The 19,307-nt window shown below is 41.0% G+C and overlaps 1 protein-coding gene across 6 annotated transcripts in view; it reads right to left on the bottom strand.

Moving 5' to 3' along the window:
* Positions 1-12,904: 12,904 nt before the first annotated feature.
* The window catches only part of Sox5 (SRY-box transcription factor 5), a 982,978-nt gene continuing 976,575 nt past the window's right edge, over positions 12,905-19,307 (bottom strand). For all 6 annotated transcript variants that reach the window (XM_048432629.3, XM_048432630.3, XM_048432628.3 and 3 more), the window contains one exon: positions 12,905-17,926. In XM_048432629.3, the coding sequence (XP_048288586.1) occupies positions 17,623-17,926 (304 nt within the window). In that variant the 3' untranslated portion in view covers positions 12,905-17,622. The remainder of the gene's footprint in view (positions 17,927-19,307) is intronic.

Raw genomic sequence — 19,307 nt, 5'->3', positions numbered from 1 at the left:
GGGTACTCTTTTTCACCAATTTCCTATGTTGTATCCAATATGTCCTTTGCTGTGGTATCTCTTGAGGCTTGCTGGGTTAGTGTTCCATCGCAGCAACAAAAGCAAGCCAGGGCAATCCCAGCTTTCACGTCACTGTTGGCTCTAGTTTCAAACCTTGCAAATGTGTCATAATAGTGCAGCAAAGCACAGGAGGCAGGCGGGGACTGTCGCAGATGCCATTTTCAGATGAGGAAACTGAGTGCCCCACATCAAATGATTTTCCCAGTGGCCCAGGGAGGAAATGTGAGCGAGACAACTAAGCAGGACATGGCTGTTCTGCCACAGTCTTAGCTACAGTGCTCCGGTCTTCATTCTCTTACATTTGATCCTGGCTTTATATATTTTTTCTCTTTTGTCTTTAAAGGCTCAAAGATATATCTCCCGTATCTTTCTTACATTATTGCATCCTTTTGACATTCTTTTCTTCAATTACAATAAAGTTTGTTTTTACACAAAAGAGTTAAAAGAACATTGCCCGCCATTATGTCCCCATTGCTCACTTAACATTTCACTACAGAATCCATCATGTATCTCTTTGTTTTTACAGCCATGAATCTATCCATGTTTGTTCCAATTGTACTTCGAAGTAAGCTATTGTCTTACCTAATGTAAACAATGATTTTATTTCTCCGAATATGTTTCTTTTAAATGCTACTGCCTGTGTTTGAATGCGAGACACTGTTATTATCTGCCATCCCTGGCATTGTTGTCATGAACCTTCTGGTGGTTAAAATATTACTGTCCTGCCCCATGGCTGTAGCCTGACCTCTTCATATAAGCAAAGGCATATTCACTAAGTTTAGACATAAATACATGTGCTATATAAACAGCTCATAGCACAAGACATAAGGCCAATGTAGGGGAGGTGCCCTGTATGAAGCATTCTAATTTCTCTTGAGCTTGTGATTTATCATGGGGTGTCTATGGTCAGAAAGGCTCCCATGTCCCATCAGTGTGACCTGGGGAACAGCAACTGGCTCAGCTTCTCCACCAGCTCCTTCTAACCTGGTCATTATCAATGTGACTCTCTGAACTCTAGGCCTGGTTTCAGGTCCTCACTGGGTGCAACTCTTTTAGCTTAGATACAGATCAAGGTCAGGACTGAAGTTACTCGCAGCAGACTTTTTAGAGTGAAGGAAGCCACACACACTGGCCTTCCTGAGAATTACTTTGACAATATAGGGCTCTTGTAGAAGGACTCTTTAAACTGCAACAACCAACAAGCAGTGGTCCGCACTACTTTTTCACCAGGAAATTTGAATACTACTATATGAGTCCCACGCCCGGCTCAAATGCACCGATCAGAAAGACTTGGTAAAAATTGAGAAGTTCCTGGGTATCTTGGGTTAATTTCCAAAACAACACTCAATGTTTTAATTAAAATGATGATTGTTGTAATTTACCAGTTGAACATGGAATAGAAATAACCAGTGGTTGTGATAATTATAGCAAACATTGTGTGTGTGTGTGTGTGTGTGTGTGTGTGTGTGTGTGTGTATGTGTGTGTATTTAACTTCTCCCTTTCTTCACTGCTTCTGTGGTACCTTCCCCAGGCAGAGAGGAAGTGTTCTGAGTCCTGACTTGGAAGTTGAAGCAGCCTCCTTCCTGCTGAGACAAAGATGTGCATGCATCTTGTGTTCTGAAGGAGAGCCATCTCTCTAAAGAGAGTAGGGCAGAGGCTTGGGCCAGGGAACCAGGGGTTGTAAAGCAGAGACAGCACAAAATTGGACTAAAACAGATATGTAAATCCATACAATTTCAGGAAAGAAATTTAACCTGTAAATTTTTAAAGACATGAACCTGTTAATATTTATAAGGAAACAAAGTACCATCAAAGATTTATATTCATAAATGTTCACAACCAAATTATTTATAAAGCAAAATTGAAAATTATTGACATGTCTAGTGAGAATAATAGAGTTTTACAAAAAATAGATAAATTATTATACTTGGTATATCCCTATTTTACAAAAAAACAAAACCCAAGTATCATCTGGTTTGGAGGAAGTCAGTCTGCAGAGGTAAGAACTCATTCATGACTGTTTTACTTTTTTCTTTATGTTAAACCTAGTGTATTAACATCACGTGCTTATTAAACCGCAGAGAAATTGGGCTGAAAGATGGCTCAGTGGTGAGAAGCACTGTGTTGCTTTTTGAAGAAGAACCTACGTGTAGTTCTTGGCACCCACATGGCTATACAGAGCCTCTGTTAACTCCAGTTCAAAGGCCCCCAACTCCTCTCCATTGACAGAGCACATATGGTATGCCTACATACATCCAGGCAAAATCCCATTCACATGGAACAAAATAAGCCTCAGTTCTCACTCTTTTATGGATTTGTGTGCCTGTGTGTGTATGCTCCTCTCCTGGTGCTTCTGGAGTCTCTTCTTCTTCATCCACCATGTAGGTTCTGGGCATCCTTCTCAAGGGCCCACCTTCTACGCCCTTCTCTTTTTAGGATATAATAGGGACAGAGTGATGACCTACTCTGCTGGTCTAGGGCAAGGCAGGGTAGTTGGTGGCTTGTAGAATTATGACAAATTGCCGAAAAAAGATGCCTGCAATATTGATTCAAGTAAAGGGATTTTGTTAAAACTATACTCTCCAAGACAGTAGTCATTACCAGTTTGAAAACACCTAGTAATCTGTTATTCTAGAAGTTAGTCTGCAGACTAGAAACTTTGGAGGAGAGAAGCTTGTGTGTTAAAATGATGCATGGGTGTTTTCTCCTCAGTTGTTTTGCAGCAGCCTCTGGAAAAGCATAGCCAACAATACAGGAAGACGGCAAACTACTGCTATAGAGAAGAGCTCCACGCTCTTATTGATAAACCAATAGATTATTATTATTATCATCATCATCATTATTATTAACATCATTTGAATTCAGCCTTCAAATGCAGCGGTTCTTTCTGAAAGACTTGGAGAAGCTTTGTAAACAAAGCGCTTTGTCCGTCATTTAACTTCATCTGTCATTTCAATCCTGATTTTTCTCCCCCTGGGGAAAATAAAAGAGAAAGTTGTGGCACTGTTTTCCACATGCTGTCAAGGATGTCTTTATTGTCATTCCCGGAGTTGTCTGTGCAATTGCCTCCCCCTTCACAGGATAATGTACCGGCCTTCCTCACCCAGACAGAATAAAGCAGGTTGCGGTGGCGCTACCCACCTCCCACATACAGCTTCCTTTCTATCAGGAAAAGGACAAAAGAATCTTTGAGAATCAAAAAAATCACTTCTACTTCACTTCCCCAGTATTCCTCTCGGGTGGAACTTCCAGATGGAAGGGGGAATATAAACTAGGTTCTCAATATCTGGAGACTTCCTCTCAAAAGTCAGCCATTTAGAAGTAGCCTCACTCACAGGTGAAGAAAGAAGAACAAGTATGTGAGGTCTCGGGGATGCAGTGCAGGGAAGAGCTGTTTCCAGCGGTCTCCCGAATATCAGTAAGGAAAACTCAAGTGGTTACCAGGCAGGGGTGTTTCCCTTCTCTGGGTTTTTGTTTAATAGGAAGAGTTCTGTCTGGCTTGCTGGGGTCATCTTTTCAGAAAACTAAGGGTTAGAGCTAACATCCATGTTTCTGAGGAAAGATTAAAGAACGTATGCCAAATTACTTATTCAATTAGGTTGTTGAATTTAGTAAAAATGGCCTGGGAGAGCACTAAAATCGCCGGTGTAAGGTGCAGTGTGCCTTGTCCAGCTCTGGGGTCAAGTTTATCAAGTTCGGTATCTGTCACCCTGTGAACTTAGTAATGATCCTGCTAATGCCGTTAAAGTCCTTTGTCATTTAAAGTTTTTCAAGAGATTGCTCTTGAAAAATAAAAGGTACTAACAGAAAAAAAAATCAGTGTTAGAATAATATTATTCCAAGTATATGTGCCTTGCAGAATGAAGCAAAAGCAAGAAAGATGAGTTTTAGTACCAGGCAGGGACGTCAGAGTGGATTTCCAGCAGGGCATTTCTGCTAAGAATCATGATAAAATGGTTTGAGACCTTCTTAAATTCATCTTGAACCACGGTAAAAGAAACCTCAAGAGTTGGGCATTCCCATTTCCTATGGGAGATACAATTTTAAAAAAGGGTCACTTAGTTTGTTTATTTGGTAACTGGAAGTAGAGACACATTTTAAATCCCTGCTTTTCTGTTTCCAGATACTGTCTTAGTTCCCCTGCCTAGCACACCCAGTCACATCTGCTTTGTCTGTTCACTCGCTGTGGAGTCTTCTCTCACCTCTGTTGCTAACTTCTTTTCCAAAGCATTGCTAGTCACAGCCCTTCTCCCCCTCCCTCCTCCTCCACCCCTCGTCATTTACCTCCTCTTCTTCTGCCTCATTCACCTCTTCTTCTTCCTTCTCTTTCTCTTCCTCTCTTATTTTTTATATTTTGGATACTCATTCTATTTTGATCAAATAAAAATAGCATCAAATACTAAAAAGGGAAGAGATGTTTGCAAGTAAGAAACACAAAATGGTCCTACAACAGCAATGTGAGCAAGGCCATAGTGCTGGCCATCAGCCAATAGCTTCGAGTCAACCTCACTAACCATCAGTGTAAGGTACTTTATCTTCTCTTCCTTCCCTGAGGGTCCCTTGTGTCTAATGATGCCCTCAATAGGTGGATTTAGGAAAGTAAATGTCTGGGGTCTTTTCTTCAGAACACACACAGAGAAGTAGTAGCAGTTGTTATTGATGGTGGTGGTGGGTGATGGTGTGAGAGAGAGGGGCATGGTCGGGGGAACTTGGAGACCAGGAAGAAAAAGTCAGTATTCAGTGAAAATATCCAAGGCTTGGGCATGATAGGGCCAGAAGAAAACCAGCAAATCACTCAAGCTGAAGACTCCTGTTGTTGAGGTCCGAGAACATGTTCACTGTGTCTGCAACTTGAGTGTTCCCTTTCCTCTTAAATGTGCAGGACAATCTACACAGAACTCGAGGCTTATAGTATGAAAACTAAAAGAGAAGAAGTTAATCTCCTTTCTAGACATACCCTCTAAATGCAGACTCCATAGAAGTTGTGTTAGAATATGAAAGGGAGGCCTAAGGCAGGGACCTGAAATATCCTACAAAGGCTTCTGTGTGGATGACTTCATACCCTTAGTAGCCATGTTTACAGCAGGGTTATCCAGTTTATGGTTCACCAAGGTGCTGATATTAAGGAGTTAACACCAGTTGAAGCTATGGGTCTTTGGAAGCATGGCCTTTGGGCTCTATCATATCTTGGCTGCACCTTCCCCTACCTTTCTCTCTCTCTCTCTCTCTCTCTCTCTCTCTCTCTCTCTCTCTCTCCCTCTCCTCCTCCTCCTCCTTCTTCTTATTCCTCCTCCTCCTCATCATCATTCTTCTTATAAGGTGATGAATAGTTGTCACACCTTTCCCACAGACATTGCTAACTTCAGCACAGGTGCAGAAACTACAAACCATGGCCTGAATTCTCTGAAATCACATACCAAATTCTCTGAAACCATATACCAAAATAACCCCTTCTATTTTCCCTGCTCTATCTCAGGCATTTTGTCATAGTGACAGAAAAAACGCTGACGTAGGCTGGCTGAAGTAGAAAAGGAAGGCTTTTCAAGAGAGAATACTCTCTGATGGTGAATCTGCCTTTGTGTAGGCCATGCTCAGTGTGAATCCCTAGGGCTAGGCAAGGGGCTTTTATATGGAAAAAAAATAAGTCTTAAAAGAACTGGATTTGTGCATGGGAACGAGATGAAAGGAAAGTATGTCATTTATGTTAGCAAAGCTGTGATAAAAATATGTGCAATAGTAAGTTTAAGTGGAAGGGTTTTAGCTATCGTGTTATGTAGCTATTTTCTGTAGACTGAACCACTCCCTCCTGGAGGAAGGAGGGAAGCTCTCAAGACTCAAGGAGCTCAAAAAGTTCCAATACCCAGGTGGTTTCTCCCTGACTTATAAGAGTCTAGATAGTCTCTGGGGTTAGAGAAAGCTCTTCAGAAGAGCTGCCTGTGGGGTGGGTAGCGAGCACCAGGAATGTAATTTTCAGGAACTACTAACTATGTGGTCGTTGGATTTGCTTAACACTGGAGAAGCCTTTGCGTGAACTATGCTCCTGTAAATAGCCCTCGCCTCTCTTTCTATAAATAACTCCAATGAACTTTTTGCTTTAGTCTGATAAATCCAGCCTTGGGTGGGATGGTTTCTTTGGTTCATTATCAGTACCCTATAAGTTAATAGGCATTTATTTATTGTAGCACAAGGAGAAGCAGGCTGCGTTCCCGCCACCCAGCTCTGAAATAATCACAGAAACTATATTCATTTAAACACTGCCTAGCCCATTAGCTCTAGCCTTTTATTGGCTAATGTGGGAGAATTGTCTGTATTCTGTCAATAATATTTTAATTAAATGCTGATTGGTCAGGCAGGAAGTATAGGTGGATCGACCAGACAGGAAGTAGAGGTGGAGCGATGAGAACAGGAGAATTCTGGGAAGGAAGAAGCCCATTCCTCCCATTCCTGCCCAGACCACTGAGAATCAAGGTGTAACCTGCCTGACTGAGAAAGGTACTGAGCCATGTGGCTAGCATAGATAAGAATAATGGGTTAATATAAGATACAAGAGCTAATAAGTAGCCTGAGCTAATGGGCCAATCAGTTTTATAACTTATGGAGATCTCTGTGTGATTTTCTCTGGGACTAAACACCTGGGGGACTGGGTGGGACAGAAACCCCAACGAGCCCGGCCCTAATGTTACAGGCTAACTCTTACATCTTGATTCAACCCATTTCTAATAATCTGTATGTCACCACGAGGCTGTGGCTTACCAGGAAAGATTTAGCATGTCTGACCTGGCAGCTTCATGATGGGTAGCTCTCTGCCTGCCTTCTTCCTCCCAGTGTCCAGTTCTGTCTTCCCCACCTACCTAATTTTCTGCCCTATCAAAAGGCCAAGACAGTTCTTTATTCAACCAATGAAAGCAACACATAGAAAGAAGAACCTCCTACACCAGTTTATGTCTACCCAGGGAAAGTCATGCAATGTAAGGATGTACTGGCTGAATGGTAACTGAGTTCAGGGACTCAAGAATGAGAGAAACTAGCCCAAAACTCACTTAATGAACAGATTTTGTCTTTCTGATAGATCCTAGAACATAAGTAGTAAAGTCCATACTTTTAAGAAATGTTGCAGGAATCTCTGTCTTCAATGTCTGGCTGATCATAGGATTGGGTTAGTCATTTGGGGAAGAATAACTCTTGCTATGTGTTGTGTCTCTCAATGTCTACAATCTTCCTCCATCTCTCTCTAACTTAAATACTGTGGCAGAGTCTTTCAATCAAACATGGGGCTTGCCCATTCAGCCATACAACCAACCACTACCCCAACCTAGCTTTCATGTTGGCACTAGGGATCGGAACGCTGGACTTCTTGTGTGTGCTCTTACTTGTTTTTCAAGATTGTATCTCACTAAGTTGCCTTGTCTGGTTGTTGTACTCCTGGGCTCAAGGTTTAGGCCCTTAGGTAGCTGAGAACACAGACACAAACCACCAGAGCTTGGCATTTTCTTTGCTGCAAATCTCTTCTATGGTGTATGGTACTAAGAGTTGAACTGTGGCACTCCTATGTGTTCAGCAAATAGTCCCCCATTGAGGTACACTCCCAACCAGCCCTTGAACTTTTGGATACTTGTGAACACCTCCCTCCTCCCCCCTTTTCTATTTCACATTTTGTTTTTCTTTAATTCTTAAATTCTGCCCAATTTACATAAATACTTCACATTAGATGTTTTCATTTTTCCTTTATAAAGATTCTTGTGAATTTTAGGCCCTGAAAGAATCCAGAATATTTAAGTCGGCCTTTTCCAGTTTTCTGTCACATCTCACCAGTATCCTTCTTTTGAAGATACAACCAGGGAAGCATTGAGTGGCGCTTGCTGTGTGCCTGAGGAAGGTGCCATTTCCCTGGCTCCTGAGCACTAAATGACAGTAGAAGGTTTTAATATTTCTTTTAGAAGAATGCTATAAACATCGTGTTTAACTTCCCACAGCCCACAAATTCATCAAACCATTGGGAAACCTAGGCTTGCATTTATGGTCTACCCAGCTTGTCCCTTTAGATGCTCACAGTGATTGCTGCCATGCTTTGAAGCAGTGTGTGGCCCAACGTGCCCTTTTCTTTCTACCTTTTATTCAGTTTTTGAGTCGTTACCTAGCTGTATGGCAAGGCTCAAATTTTGTTTCATACTTTTCTAAATACAAATGTCAGTACTCATCAGATTTACTTTGGATGAATTTCTGCTTTTCTGAAATTATGGCTCATCTATCCTGTGTGTCTTCTTAAATTCTCAACCATCTTTGAAATACAGTTTTGAGGACAAGGCTTGGTAGTACATGGCTGTAACAGCCACACATAGAACTGCCAATTCTGTATGTCACTATGTCACTGGCAATCAAGCACTATGTAACAAAAACCTAATCTCACAAACAAAGCAAAATTTAGAAGACTTCATTTTTTCAGCTTTCTCTATTTCTAGTAGGAGATTAGCTTTTCAATGCCTGTTACATGCTATTGGAAAGGAGAAGCCACAGTCAACACTGAAATAATTCTAATTTTCATTTGAAATCGTTTATCGCATGCAATTCATTAATAACTTTCCTGCATTTTTGCTTAATGTTGCTTAATGTCTGTTGATCTTATTTCCTTGCAGATCACACATTTTGAATGAAGGAATATTGTCTTCTGCCTCGTATATACTCATCGTAATGAACATTAATTAAAAGACAATTTGAAACATCCAGTAGTTGAAAAAGCCAGTCTTTGGGACATAATAAATATTCATCATAACATATTTCTTCCAGCTTTATCCGTGAAAATCCCTGTCTAATCCATATATCCTGTTATCTATTCAGATGTGTACCCTCTCCTTTCAGACCCCCTGCAAACTGTCTTTATAAAACTCTGTGAGAGCACTGATGGAGTAGGCAGGCGGGAAACACATCTACAGCTGATGTCAATCTGTTTACAGGAAAAGGGGCTCTCGGCATTGTCTGTGAGCCCTTAAGTGTGAAATCCATCTGCGAATTTAGGACAATGAGAGGATTGTGTCTCATCAGAAACTTGCAAGGCTCTTTCAATTAAGTAATAAGAGTGTTCTAATCCTGGATATCTTGTTTGCCCTGACTGTTTTGAAAATAAGAGCTGCATCTGTTTAGCTATTAGAGGTTCCAAGCTTATTCCATGCATGCGCATACACACACAAACACACATTATACAAATATGCTTGTCTATGTGTTTATATAGTGTCATGTATGTGTCATTCTAACGATTTTAATCTTTCTTCTGTGTATTTCTTGATCACTTATAAAAGTATGCAGGCAGTCGTGTGCTTCTGTATTTAAGTTAGAAGGAAAACTGAAAATGGAGGAAAGAGTATGTGCTGGTCATCCTTAAATGGCAATTTGACAAAGCCTAGGGTCAGCAGGACGGACGTCTCCATGAGAAATTATCTAGTTTACACTGACTGTGGTCATGCCTATGAGAGATTATCCGGATGCCTTGGTTGAAACAGGAGGTCAACTCACTGGAGGTGACATCCTTCCCTAGGAAGTGGGAGGCTGCTCACTGGAGGTGACATCCTTCCTTAGGAAATGGGAGGCTGCTCAGTGGAGGTGACTTCCTTCCCTACGAAGGAAGGATTCTGAACTATGGGAGTAGAGAACCTGAGCTGGCCCTTGCTGCTTTGTCTCCCCTGTGATGAAGGACCTGGGGCTGTGAGCCCTTGATGTTGTATTTATCACAGCATGAGGAAAGGAAAGGAGGGCAGAGCGATTGATGAATCTGGTGTCCTGGGTGCCAGTGACTTAGGGACTTCGCCAAGAGTTTAGCTTTTATTCCAGAGAGACAGACCAGGGTAACGCCACTCTCTGAAGAGTAGACAAGCACTCATGCATTAATACAAGGACAAGCACAACTATACAGCTTTCCATAAATTCTCTCTTTATATTCTTACCATTCATTTTCATGGATTTAGATATTTAGGTATAGGTATACCTCTTCATAATCTCTACCTGTGTGAGTTAAAAATTACCCTGAAGATATAGAAAAGTTGTTAAAGGTTTTTCCATTTACAAAATAAGAATCTTGAAATATCTGAAAATTTAAAGAAACTTTTACTATTTTTCACAATAAAAAAATGAACACAAATTTAGCATGTCTGATGACAGCTTTAAAAGACTGACGATTTGTGTGCTGGTTGCCTAAGAAGTTGATAATTCCTTAATGAAAAGAACCTAAGTATTCTCTCAAAAAATCCGTACTAGTATTTATGCCTAAACACTACCAAAGATATCTGTTTTCATACTCAGTAAACACCCTTTCATGTACTCCCAAATGGTTAATTCCAGTTCTGCATGCTAACCTAGTAGAGTACAGGACCATTTCTAAATAAGAAAGGATAATTTGTGTCCATTGTTTGGGGTCTTCTAGTACAGGTGGTAGATGAGTCATGAAACGGTATTAACTGTGTGTCAGGTTGAGACACGGGGAGATGAACACTGACAGGCCTATTCTCAGCTATTTGTCTAGCTGGCCTTTCTACATCCATTCTACACACCGCCTTACCTCCACACACCGCCTTCTAGCAGGACAGTATGAATTTATCATAAATATTAAAAATATGTATTTAAAAATTCTGACATTGACTCTTTTTTATATATGAAGACTTTATTTCAAATATATTTTATAGTTTGTGTGTAATTGGGATTCTTTTCCAGATTCTAAAATTTGATAATAAATTGAACAGGCTGTGTACAAAATAGATGTGTGTACTTGGGCCCATTAATTACTACAGCTTTTCTGCTAGTTCAGTGAATTGTGTTTTCCTTTAACTGGAATGCATACTAATTATGATGCTATTGTAACATAGATCCTCATGGCTGTATGTTGAACATTGTATATATAATAGGATGGGAGGATCGTTCTAGGTCATGATTGCTTGCATGTGTAAATACTGGTATTTGTGGATATAAAACTTTGCGTATTTGGAGATGACTGAAAAATGATGGCACCTTGTGATAGAGCTGAATTAGTTCATTCTTTGGGGCAAAAATAGCTTGCTAAGCAAATTGGTAGAGTAACACATTGTAGGACAGATGTTTAGCCTGCTTAAGAAAATGTAACTATCTTACAGAACTCCCAGCAATACTATCTGCATAATAATTACAATGCTTATGAAACAGGTTTCCCTGCTAGCTTTTAGATTCCTTTATAAACTTTGGATTTTTTTCATAAGCAGTCCATCTAGACATGAGACCCTGGACTTTTTTTCTGTGCGTCTTTGCCTCTCTTGCTGTAACAGGCTGCAGTAACATGGTAAAACTTCAGAAAGGACACTTATAAGTATAATATACCAACAATGATGGCATCTTTAATGCAAAATGTGAATGTCTAAATATTAAAAGGAAGTGTTGAACTTAGAGAAATGGGAATCTTTTCCTTGGTGGCTGAGACTCTTGCAGGTGCTCAAGCCTTTGGCGGCAGGGGGCAAGGGTCTCTAACTCATCCTTAGCCATGAAGAACATGGCGCTGAGGTCTCTAGACTGAAATGCTGTAGGCTGCAGCTAAGGGAGCTTTATTTGGTAGAGAGAAAGGGCAGTGAGTTTTCCTTAACAGCTTAGAGTTTCCACACCTAAAATCTGATGAAGCTGCTTCCAGAGGGTCTCAGGGCATATTCAAACACAGCCCTTCCCAAATCCAGGATGGCGTTTTGCAAACCTCATGTCATTGTGCTTTATGTGTGTCTATGAGGTTTCTGGTGCCTCTGCTGCCTGGAGTATCTGAAGCCTATTGCTTAGCTAAGTGAACTCCTAGATTCTGAGAGAAGGGTTATTGCTGTAATGATGGCTCCAATGTTTTCAAAGCCATGAAAAATCTCCAATGTTTTCATGTGAGAGAGACTAAGCATGTTCTCCGTCCGAGGTATCACGTATTCTGCAGAGGCCTAATGTCCATGTGGAAATATGGTAGACAGCAATAAGCACCATATTCCACATGTAAGAGAGAGGCAGGCACAGTGGAAGAAGACAGCCCCTCTTACCAAACCAAATAGGCAATGGTGTGGCCACAGCAGTGTTCACACAGCCTCTGGAGCTGAGCCATGTCAGCAGCTCGGTTCTGACTGATGACATCTTGGATTGGGCCTGAGATTCTGCACTTCTCGTAGTTAGTTCAGCCTGTGCAACCTGCTCCTTTTAGTGACAAAAGGCAGAGCAGCAACTACTCGGCCTCCACGTGTGTTGTACAAGCACTCACGGAAGGTTCTAGCTCATGTAACTGATACTGCTTACAGTCAAGCCCCCAAACCAAGCAATAACTCAGGACCCTCAAAGGAAAGTGTGACCACACAGAACTATCAGGATAGAAAACACACAATGTTGGGAGCAAAAATGGTCCTTGGGGCAAAAAAAGGCGTGCGTTTTTAACAACAGCTTCATATCATAAATGGGTCACCGACGCTGGAGGCTATGGTATGTTCTAAGCAATTAAAACTGCACCTCACTGAGGTGAAAATCCTTCCTGGTTCTTAGTTGTGTGAGCTGACATTAGGAAATGTGCCACCCACACCCTGGGAGAATGTGTAACCATGGGGTGTAAGAATAGCAACCCCCACCCAGTGACGTGTCCTAGGAGATACGGAGAGTATTGTCTCTGAGTCAGTGACCCAGAAGTGGGCTTGGGGTGGATTCCTGACTGGGTCCTGTCTTAGGATCATCCACATTTAAGCATGAAGCCCTTAGTTCTCAGTTTAGAGTCAGTCAGTGTCATGATGTTTACAGCTAGGGGACAGGTTCTCCAGACTTCTCTTTGTCTCATAAATGAACAGTTACTCTTTCAGAAACAAATTGTGCAGAGAAACACAGTTTAATAGATAAAGAACACATTTGCTGTTTTTATTGGTGCCTTGCACGGCAGTAATACTGAAAAAGGGAATGCAAAACAAAACAATAGGAAATGAAAACAAAAACAGAAAAGCAAAAAACAGGTTGGTGGGAACCCACATCTTATTTTTGATTTTTTTTCTTTTTTTCCCAAGAGTACACAAACTCCTGTTTTATTCTTATTGTGGCATGAATGATAACATAAAACCAAAAAACATGAAAATATACAACTTATATTACACTATGTGTTATGAACAAAATAGAAATCTATAACTCTATGTTATATTTACACAATTTTTTATTTTATTAAATTTCAAGTGAGATGGTAGTTTGCACATACTTTGTTTTTAGCTCCAGGCATTGATTGTCTCTTCTCTATTTTTTTTAATCATTAAAAAAAACCCAAACAAACAAAACTTTTTCACTTCTGAAATCCAAACTGTTAGAAAGACTAAGTGCGTTCAAGCCAGGGGAGCTGAATAAATACTGTTTCAGTGGACCAGTGACAGGCACACTGGGGCTTACAGGGACCCATCAGTGGGAAACTCTACATGTCACCTTCAACCTGTGGAACTTCAAAATTAAATACTGTATAAATCTGGCTAAAGAAATGCCTATGCCCTACAATACAGAGAAAGCTCAGCCACTTTAAGTGGATTTTTTTTCTTTCAAACCTTGTGAAGTTTTATTTCACTATTAACTTGATAGACAAATATTTTATAAACCTGTCTGTAAATATACAGTTATTACAATTCAATAATTTACCCTTTAGAGTAAGGAAAGTATAATTATTTCTTATGCTTTTGAATGAGATAGAAGAGGATTCCTCTGAGAACAGGATCAGCTTCTGCATTAAGAAAATATCTGAAAATGGACCATTAAATGGTAAAGATAATTTCCTTTAGGTGAACTAAGGTAACTGTACTTTTAGAAATCAAGTATATGAAGTGACCTCATTAAAGAACACTTTACACTTTAATATTCATTCCCTATGGGAAGATTTAGTTTCAACCATGATAAATATGTTTATTGGGAGGTGTTTTGCACAAAGGTAATTCTTAGCTAGATACTAAATGAACTTTCAAAGTTCACTTAGCTAATCTGAATAAAAATATACTAATGTATGGGAGGGGAGGTGTACGCACACATGGGCCTGTGCTTCTCCTGGTTGTAGTAACTAGCCAAATTATCACTAACTTACAAACAACTTTAATCCATATTTTTTTCTGGTAAATATTTTTCTTAGATTTATATCAAACAGGATGATATTTAGAGGTACCAATTACAAATATAAAAAGGAGAAACTGGCAGTATCATTCTCCAGTGTTGTTATAAATGTTGGGATGATGAGAAAAGGTGGGGTGTGGCTTGAACAGATAGGCAGGGGAGGAGGAGGGATGCAGTTCGCTAACTTGGACCTTTTCATTGTGTCTTATTTCCTATACCATATCTTATTTGGTCATTGCGTGGCATAGACAAGAACAAAAGGTTTTAGGATCCTTCACAAGAATCATCACCCAATCAAAGGCCCATAGGGCAAAGTTTAACACAGTCATGTTGCTATTGAAAGCACCTTTTTTATTCCCTCAAGTGACTTCAGTACTTTAGACATGACTAGAATTACTTTTGTTTTTGTTGGTTTTGTTGGGCAAAGCAAACTCAACATCCACTGAAGAAAATGTCAGAACAGACTATGACAGGACATTACAGACTTGCTTTGTGGTTTTGCCTGGGCACAATTCAATCATGGACTTAAACTCAACTAAACTGGAGAGTTTTGGCATCTGTAGGTCACCATGAACAATTTGTTTTCCCTTCAAACAAAACAAATGCAAACCAAAGAGAGAGTTTGTTCAGATAGCGCTGGGTTGGGATGGATTTGGGCCATGGATGCCTTCAGTAGCATCTACCTGGAGCTAAAACAAAGTATTCTTGTTGCCCAAGGTCAGGAAATGAAAAGCAAGCTTGTCTAGAATGTGCTGTGGAACAGGAACGCAGCACGCGGAGGTGGAGAACCCACATCAGTCAGGAGGGTTTGTTAACAGACACAGAGAAACAATATTTTTTATAAACCTGTTTTCACATTGTATGTTATAATGGTAGAAAAACAAGTGTCCATTTTTCTCTTATTCAGAGTGCTTCAAAACAAAACAAAATCAAAAAGTTGGCTCTAGATAATTGGTAATTAAATAACTAAAATGAGAGAAAAGAGCATAAGTTAATTAAGATTGAACACGATCCTCCTACTAATTCACCCCTTCATATTAAACACCAGAACTGACGCTACTGGGGCCAAAACTGTTAACACAGAGGAAGTTGTAGATGGAGAAGCAAGTGTGTGGGTGAGTATGTGTGTGTCATACGCACACATACATGCATGTGAGTACATGTGTGTATGAGTTAGAAATAAAAATTAGTTTTAAATACCTAACAGCTTACTGGCTGTACTTCCAAATCAGAGCAGAATAAAATAGGGAGAAATAAAATAAATTATACATAATTTACTAATCTGGGAACAGCTGACCATTATTATTATTAATATTATTACTATTATTATTATTATTATTTTATCATCATTTTACAACACTAGCAAAAAGAGGCAATTCAAAGGAAAATACAGTCATTAAAAAAAAAAAAAACCAAACAAACCACAAACAGAAAATAGAACCAAACCTCTGACATGCAGGTATGATCAGCTCCTCCAAGCAAAACTCCAGAGCAAGACTTTTGAGAGAGAGAAAAACAAAAAGAATTTTTTCTTTTTCTTTTTTTTTCTTTGCCTATTCATTATGGATAAAAATCAAACTTGAGGGCGATGTTTGGCGGGGCATAATGAGAGCGAGACGGAACACTGGACCATATTAGGTCACTGACTGAGTGCTCCCCGACTGGTAGTTCAACCCTACCAAGGGGAGTGACCTAGAATGACTTTGTGTTTGGTGCAGGCCCTACCCCTGTCTTTGGCCCTTTGACTGGCGATGTCAGAGCCAACAGCTGTGTCACCATTGGCTGCTGCTCCGAGCATGGGCTCTGCTGGCACCAACAGTTGATCTTCAGCAGATTCAGGAGCTAGAGTGAAGGACCATACGGTGGTAAAGGGCTCTGCATTCAGCCAGGCTCCGCTTTGTGGTGCGATAGTGAATTTTAACCAAATCCTGGGATCTTAGGGCATGAAATACACATGGCCCCCATTTGTGAAATACAGTCTCTGACCTCATTGCAGGGAGAGATGAAAAAAATCTTATTGAGCAGTTCTGTTTCCCAATCAGCAAAGGACGGAATGGCGGGGACATAAGCTAATTCTGTATTTCCGAAAAATGGCCAAATATATTCAGTCAAAACAATGATTGTTTTGCTCAAAGTTTCAACAGGAAACACACACATACACACACGTGACTAAGTAGCAAACATTAAAAGAAGCAAACTGTCCAGGGAGAAGGGACCTCGGGAAGCATTTGACTGTAGCTTCCGTGTTTGCCAAGCACCTCTCCATGACACAGGGCCACCAGGTCCACCCAATAATAAGCACACTAGAAACTGAAAAATAGAATTTCTGAGCCCTACACTTAGTTCCACTGTTGCTGGGTGGGCAAAGCCAAGGGCAAGGTTGCTTCTAGACCACTTGCTTAGGAGGGGTGGGATTCCATTCCCGAAAGTGGGTTTTGCTCACAATGGCCCAACATTATTCCTTAATAGGAAAGTAGCTAATGTACCATGATCACACATACACACACACAGAAATCCAAGATCAGAAAATATTTTTTTTTTCTCTAAATTTCTATGTCTCTCTCTCTCTCTCTCTCTTTTCACCTGAGAACGGCACCTACAGTTTCCATTAAAAAAAAGAAAATCAATCTCACCAGTTGCTGGTGTATCAGCTCTTCCCGGGGACCGTCTAAGGTTTAACACTGTCCCCAGGGACGAAGGAGCAGGAGTAAGGAAGGACTTAGAAAAGGAAGTTGGTGATCGCTTCAGGATGGATTTGGCACTTGCTCCAAGATGTAGTGTTGTGTGCAAGAGTTAGAGGTCTCTAAAGCGAACGGCGGCTGACGCTGTGCCACAGAAGCACGGAAGGCAAAACCAGGCTCTTTCTCTCCTCTCTCCCCACCCTCGCACACAGGCCTCCATCTTTAAAGCAGAGAGATACAGAGGGCAGAGGGGTCGAATGCCCATTCCCCTCCCTCTGTCAGGTGCAAGACAACAATCACTAAGGAGAAGAAAGGAAAGGAAAGGCAAAAGGAAAACCCAGAACCATTCCCCCAAACAAAACAAAACAAAACTCATTTCTTTTTAAAAATTGTAGCACAAAACAACGAAACACATTCACAAGCCACTTGTTGGCACTGTGTACCTGAGTGAGAATTTCTAGTTATAGAACAAACAGCCATAAAGTTTATTAAAAAAAAAAAAAAGTTGACGGGCGAGACTTCAGTGCTGGGTTTAGCAGCTGAGTTACTGGCTTTGTTTTACCCATAGCTTATTTCAATCTCTCGTGGTTGATGTTGTTTGCTTGAAACGTTTTTTCCTTTCCGAGCCTTTTGAGGCTGAGGTCTATTTGTCAGCTGATGTCCCAACTATTTAAGACTAACAGTTAAAATAACAGTCAGTGTACGAGAAAGTTAATGTGCTTGGCCACTGGTAAGGATGGACCAGCTAGGGCTTCGTTAAGTCCTCAGCTCACCGCAGTCTGTGGGCCCTTATCAGTTGGCTTGTCCTGCAATATGGTTTTCGCTGTCACTCCCATAATCTACGTCGGGGTCATCTTCCTCCTCGTCGTACTCATCGTAAATCTCCCCGTTGATGTCCTCGGCCTGGATTTCCTCTTTGATGTGAGGCTCCTCCCCCTTGACGCCATACGTGCTCTGAATCACCGGCAGTCCGGGCTCCGGGCTGCTGGACACACTCGAGTGCTCTGAGGGCAGGTGAGGGGACGGCATTCCCGCCATGGTGATGGCTCCGGGGTACACAACTCCAGCAGTGGCGATGGGAATCTGTGCTTGTTGCCTGCCGCAGAGAGAGAAGGTGAGTGTGCACAGGAGGTCTAGGCTTCCCTGTGGCTCAGTGCTACTCTAACTGGAACCAGCCTCTACCCAATCACGGGACATGCTGAAATGGCATCCCACGTTGATTCTAATGCCTTACCTGCCTGTATCGGGCTTCGTAGAATAGGAGGCATTTAGTTGAATTACCCCTTGATAATTAAAATAATCCTAATTTTTTATTATTAGGAAAAAATCCGACACAGAAAGATTAAGTCAAATTACCCAAGAGTTTGCTTCCAAAATCACTTTGCCTTCATTATGGCAGATGGAAGGAGGTTTTGTTTGTTTTTCCTATAATGGAGCATAAAGATGGTTCAAGCACAATGGACAAAATCTCTAAACTGTTTAGAACTTTCAAAATAATGCCATGGCCCCAAATCTATCATGTTATCTAACTGCTGTGTGAAAAGGTGCAGCCCTTTTGGGGTAGGAGGCAGAGCTCCTGCTTAAAGACATACCACCCTAGAAATTGCCTATGGTTCCGCACTTGTTTCCAAATCCTGCCTTCCCACTCTTGAGATTCTTTAAATCCTTTTAACCTAGGGACTCTGTCTTCTTGGTTTTGCACTGTACCACAGTGATTAATTTAACTGACCCTGGTAGGATGGAATACCAGGCATTTGTCTGGGCATTCATTCATTCATTCACTCATTTCTTATACACTCCAGAAATGGGGCCTCCCAGTGTCTTGCACAGAACACAAGGACTCTGGAGGGTATGTGGCAGGTATGAGTTCCTTTCTTTTACTATTCAGCCTACTTCTGGCTATACCCAGAGTGGCATTTAGTATCCTAAGTTCTCTGAATCTTACTGTTTTAAGTATGAATGACTTTATTCCCACGTAGCTTGAGAATTCTGCAGGGCTGCTATAGGCAGTGTATAGCATCGCTGTGCATGGCCTTGCTATGGAAAACAGAGGAGAGCATCCTTGGGGAAGGGTTCTCAATTCAGGACGAAATCTCCTGTGGATGACCTTGTTGCATCCTAAATGTAATCTCTACTGTATGAGAGAGATACACACAAAGAAGGTGTGTGTGTGTGTGTGTGTGTGTGTGTGTGTGTGTGCACGCGTGCGCACGCATGTGTGTGACTCTACACTAATCAGACACAAGTGCTTCTTTTTGGAACTACAGTAAGGTTGTGCTATATCGACTAAACTACCAGCAGTGAAATTTATCATGGTGAAGTGCTGGAAATCATGGACAACAACCAGGAAAAGAACTGGTGAGATCTAGCCATGCGTGTTCTAAGTATGTAACTTCAGACATCAGGACTACATTTACTATTGACACTGCTTTCAAATAACTTGTGAACAAAACTCAGGAGAGCAGGCAGCTTGCAGA

Source organism: Myodes glareolus, chromosome 3 (assembly GCF_982192425.1).
Source record: "Myodes glareolus chromosome 3, mMyoGla1.1, whole genome shotgun sequence".
Lineage (NCBI taxonomy): Eukaryota > Metazoa > Chordata > Mammalia > Rodentia > Cricetidae > Myodes > Myodes glareolus.
This window is presented reverse-complemented; position numbering and strand designations above follow the sequence as displayed.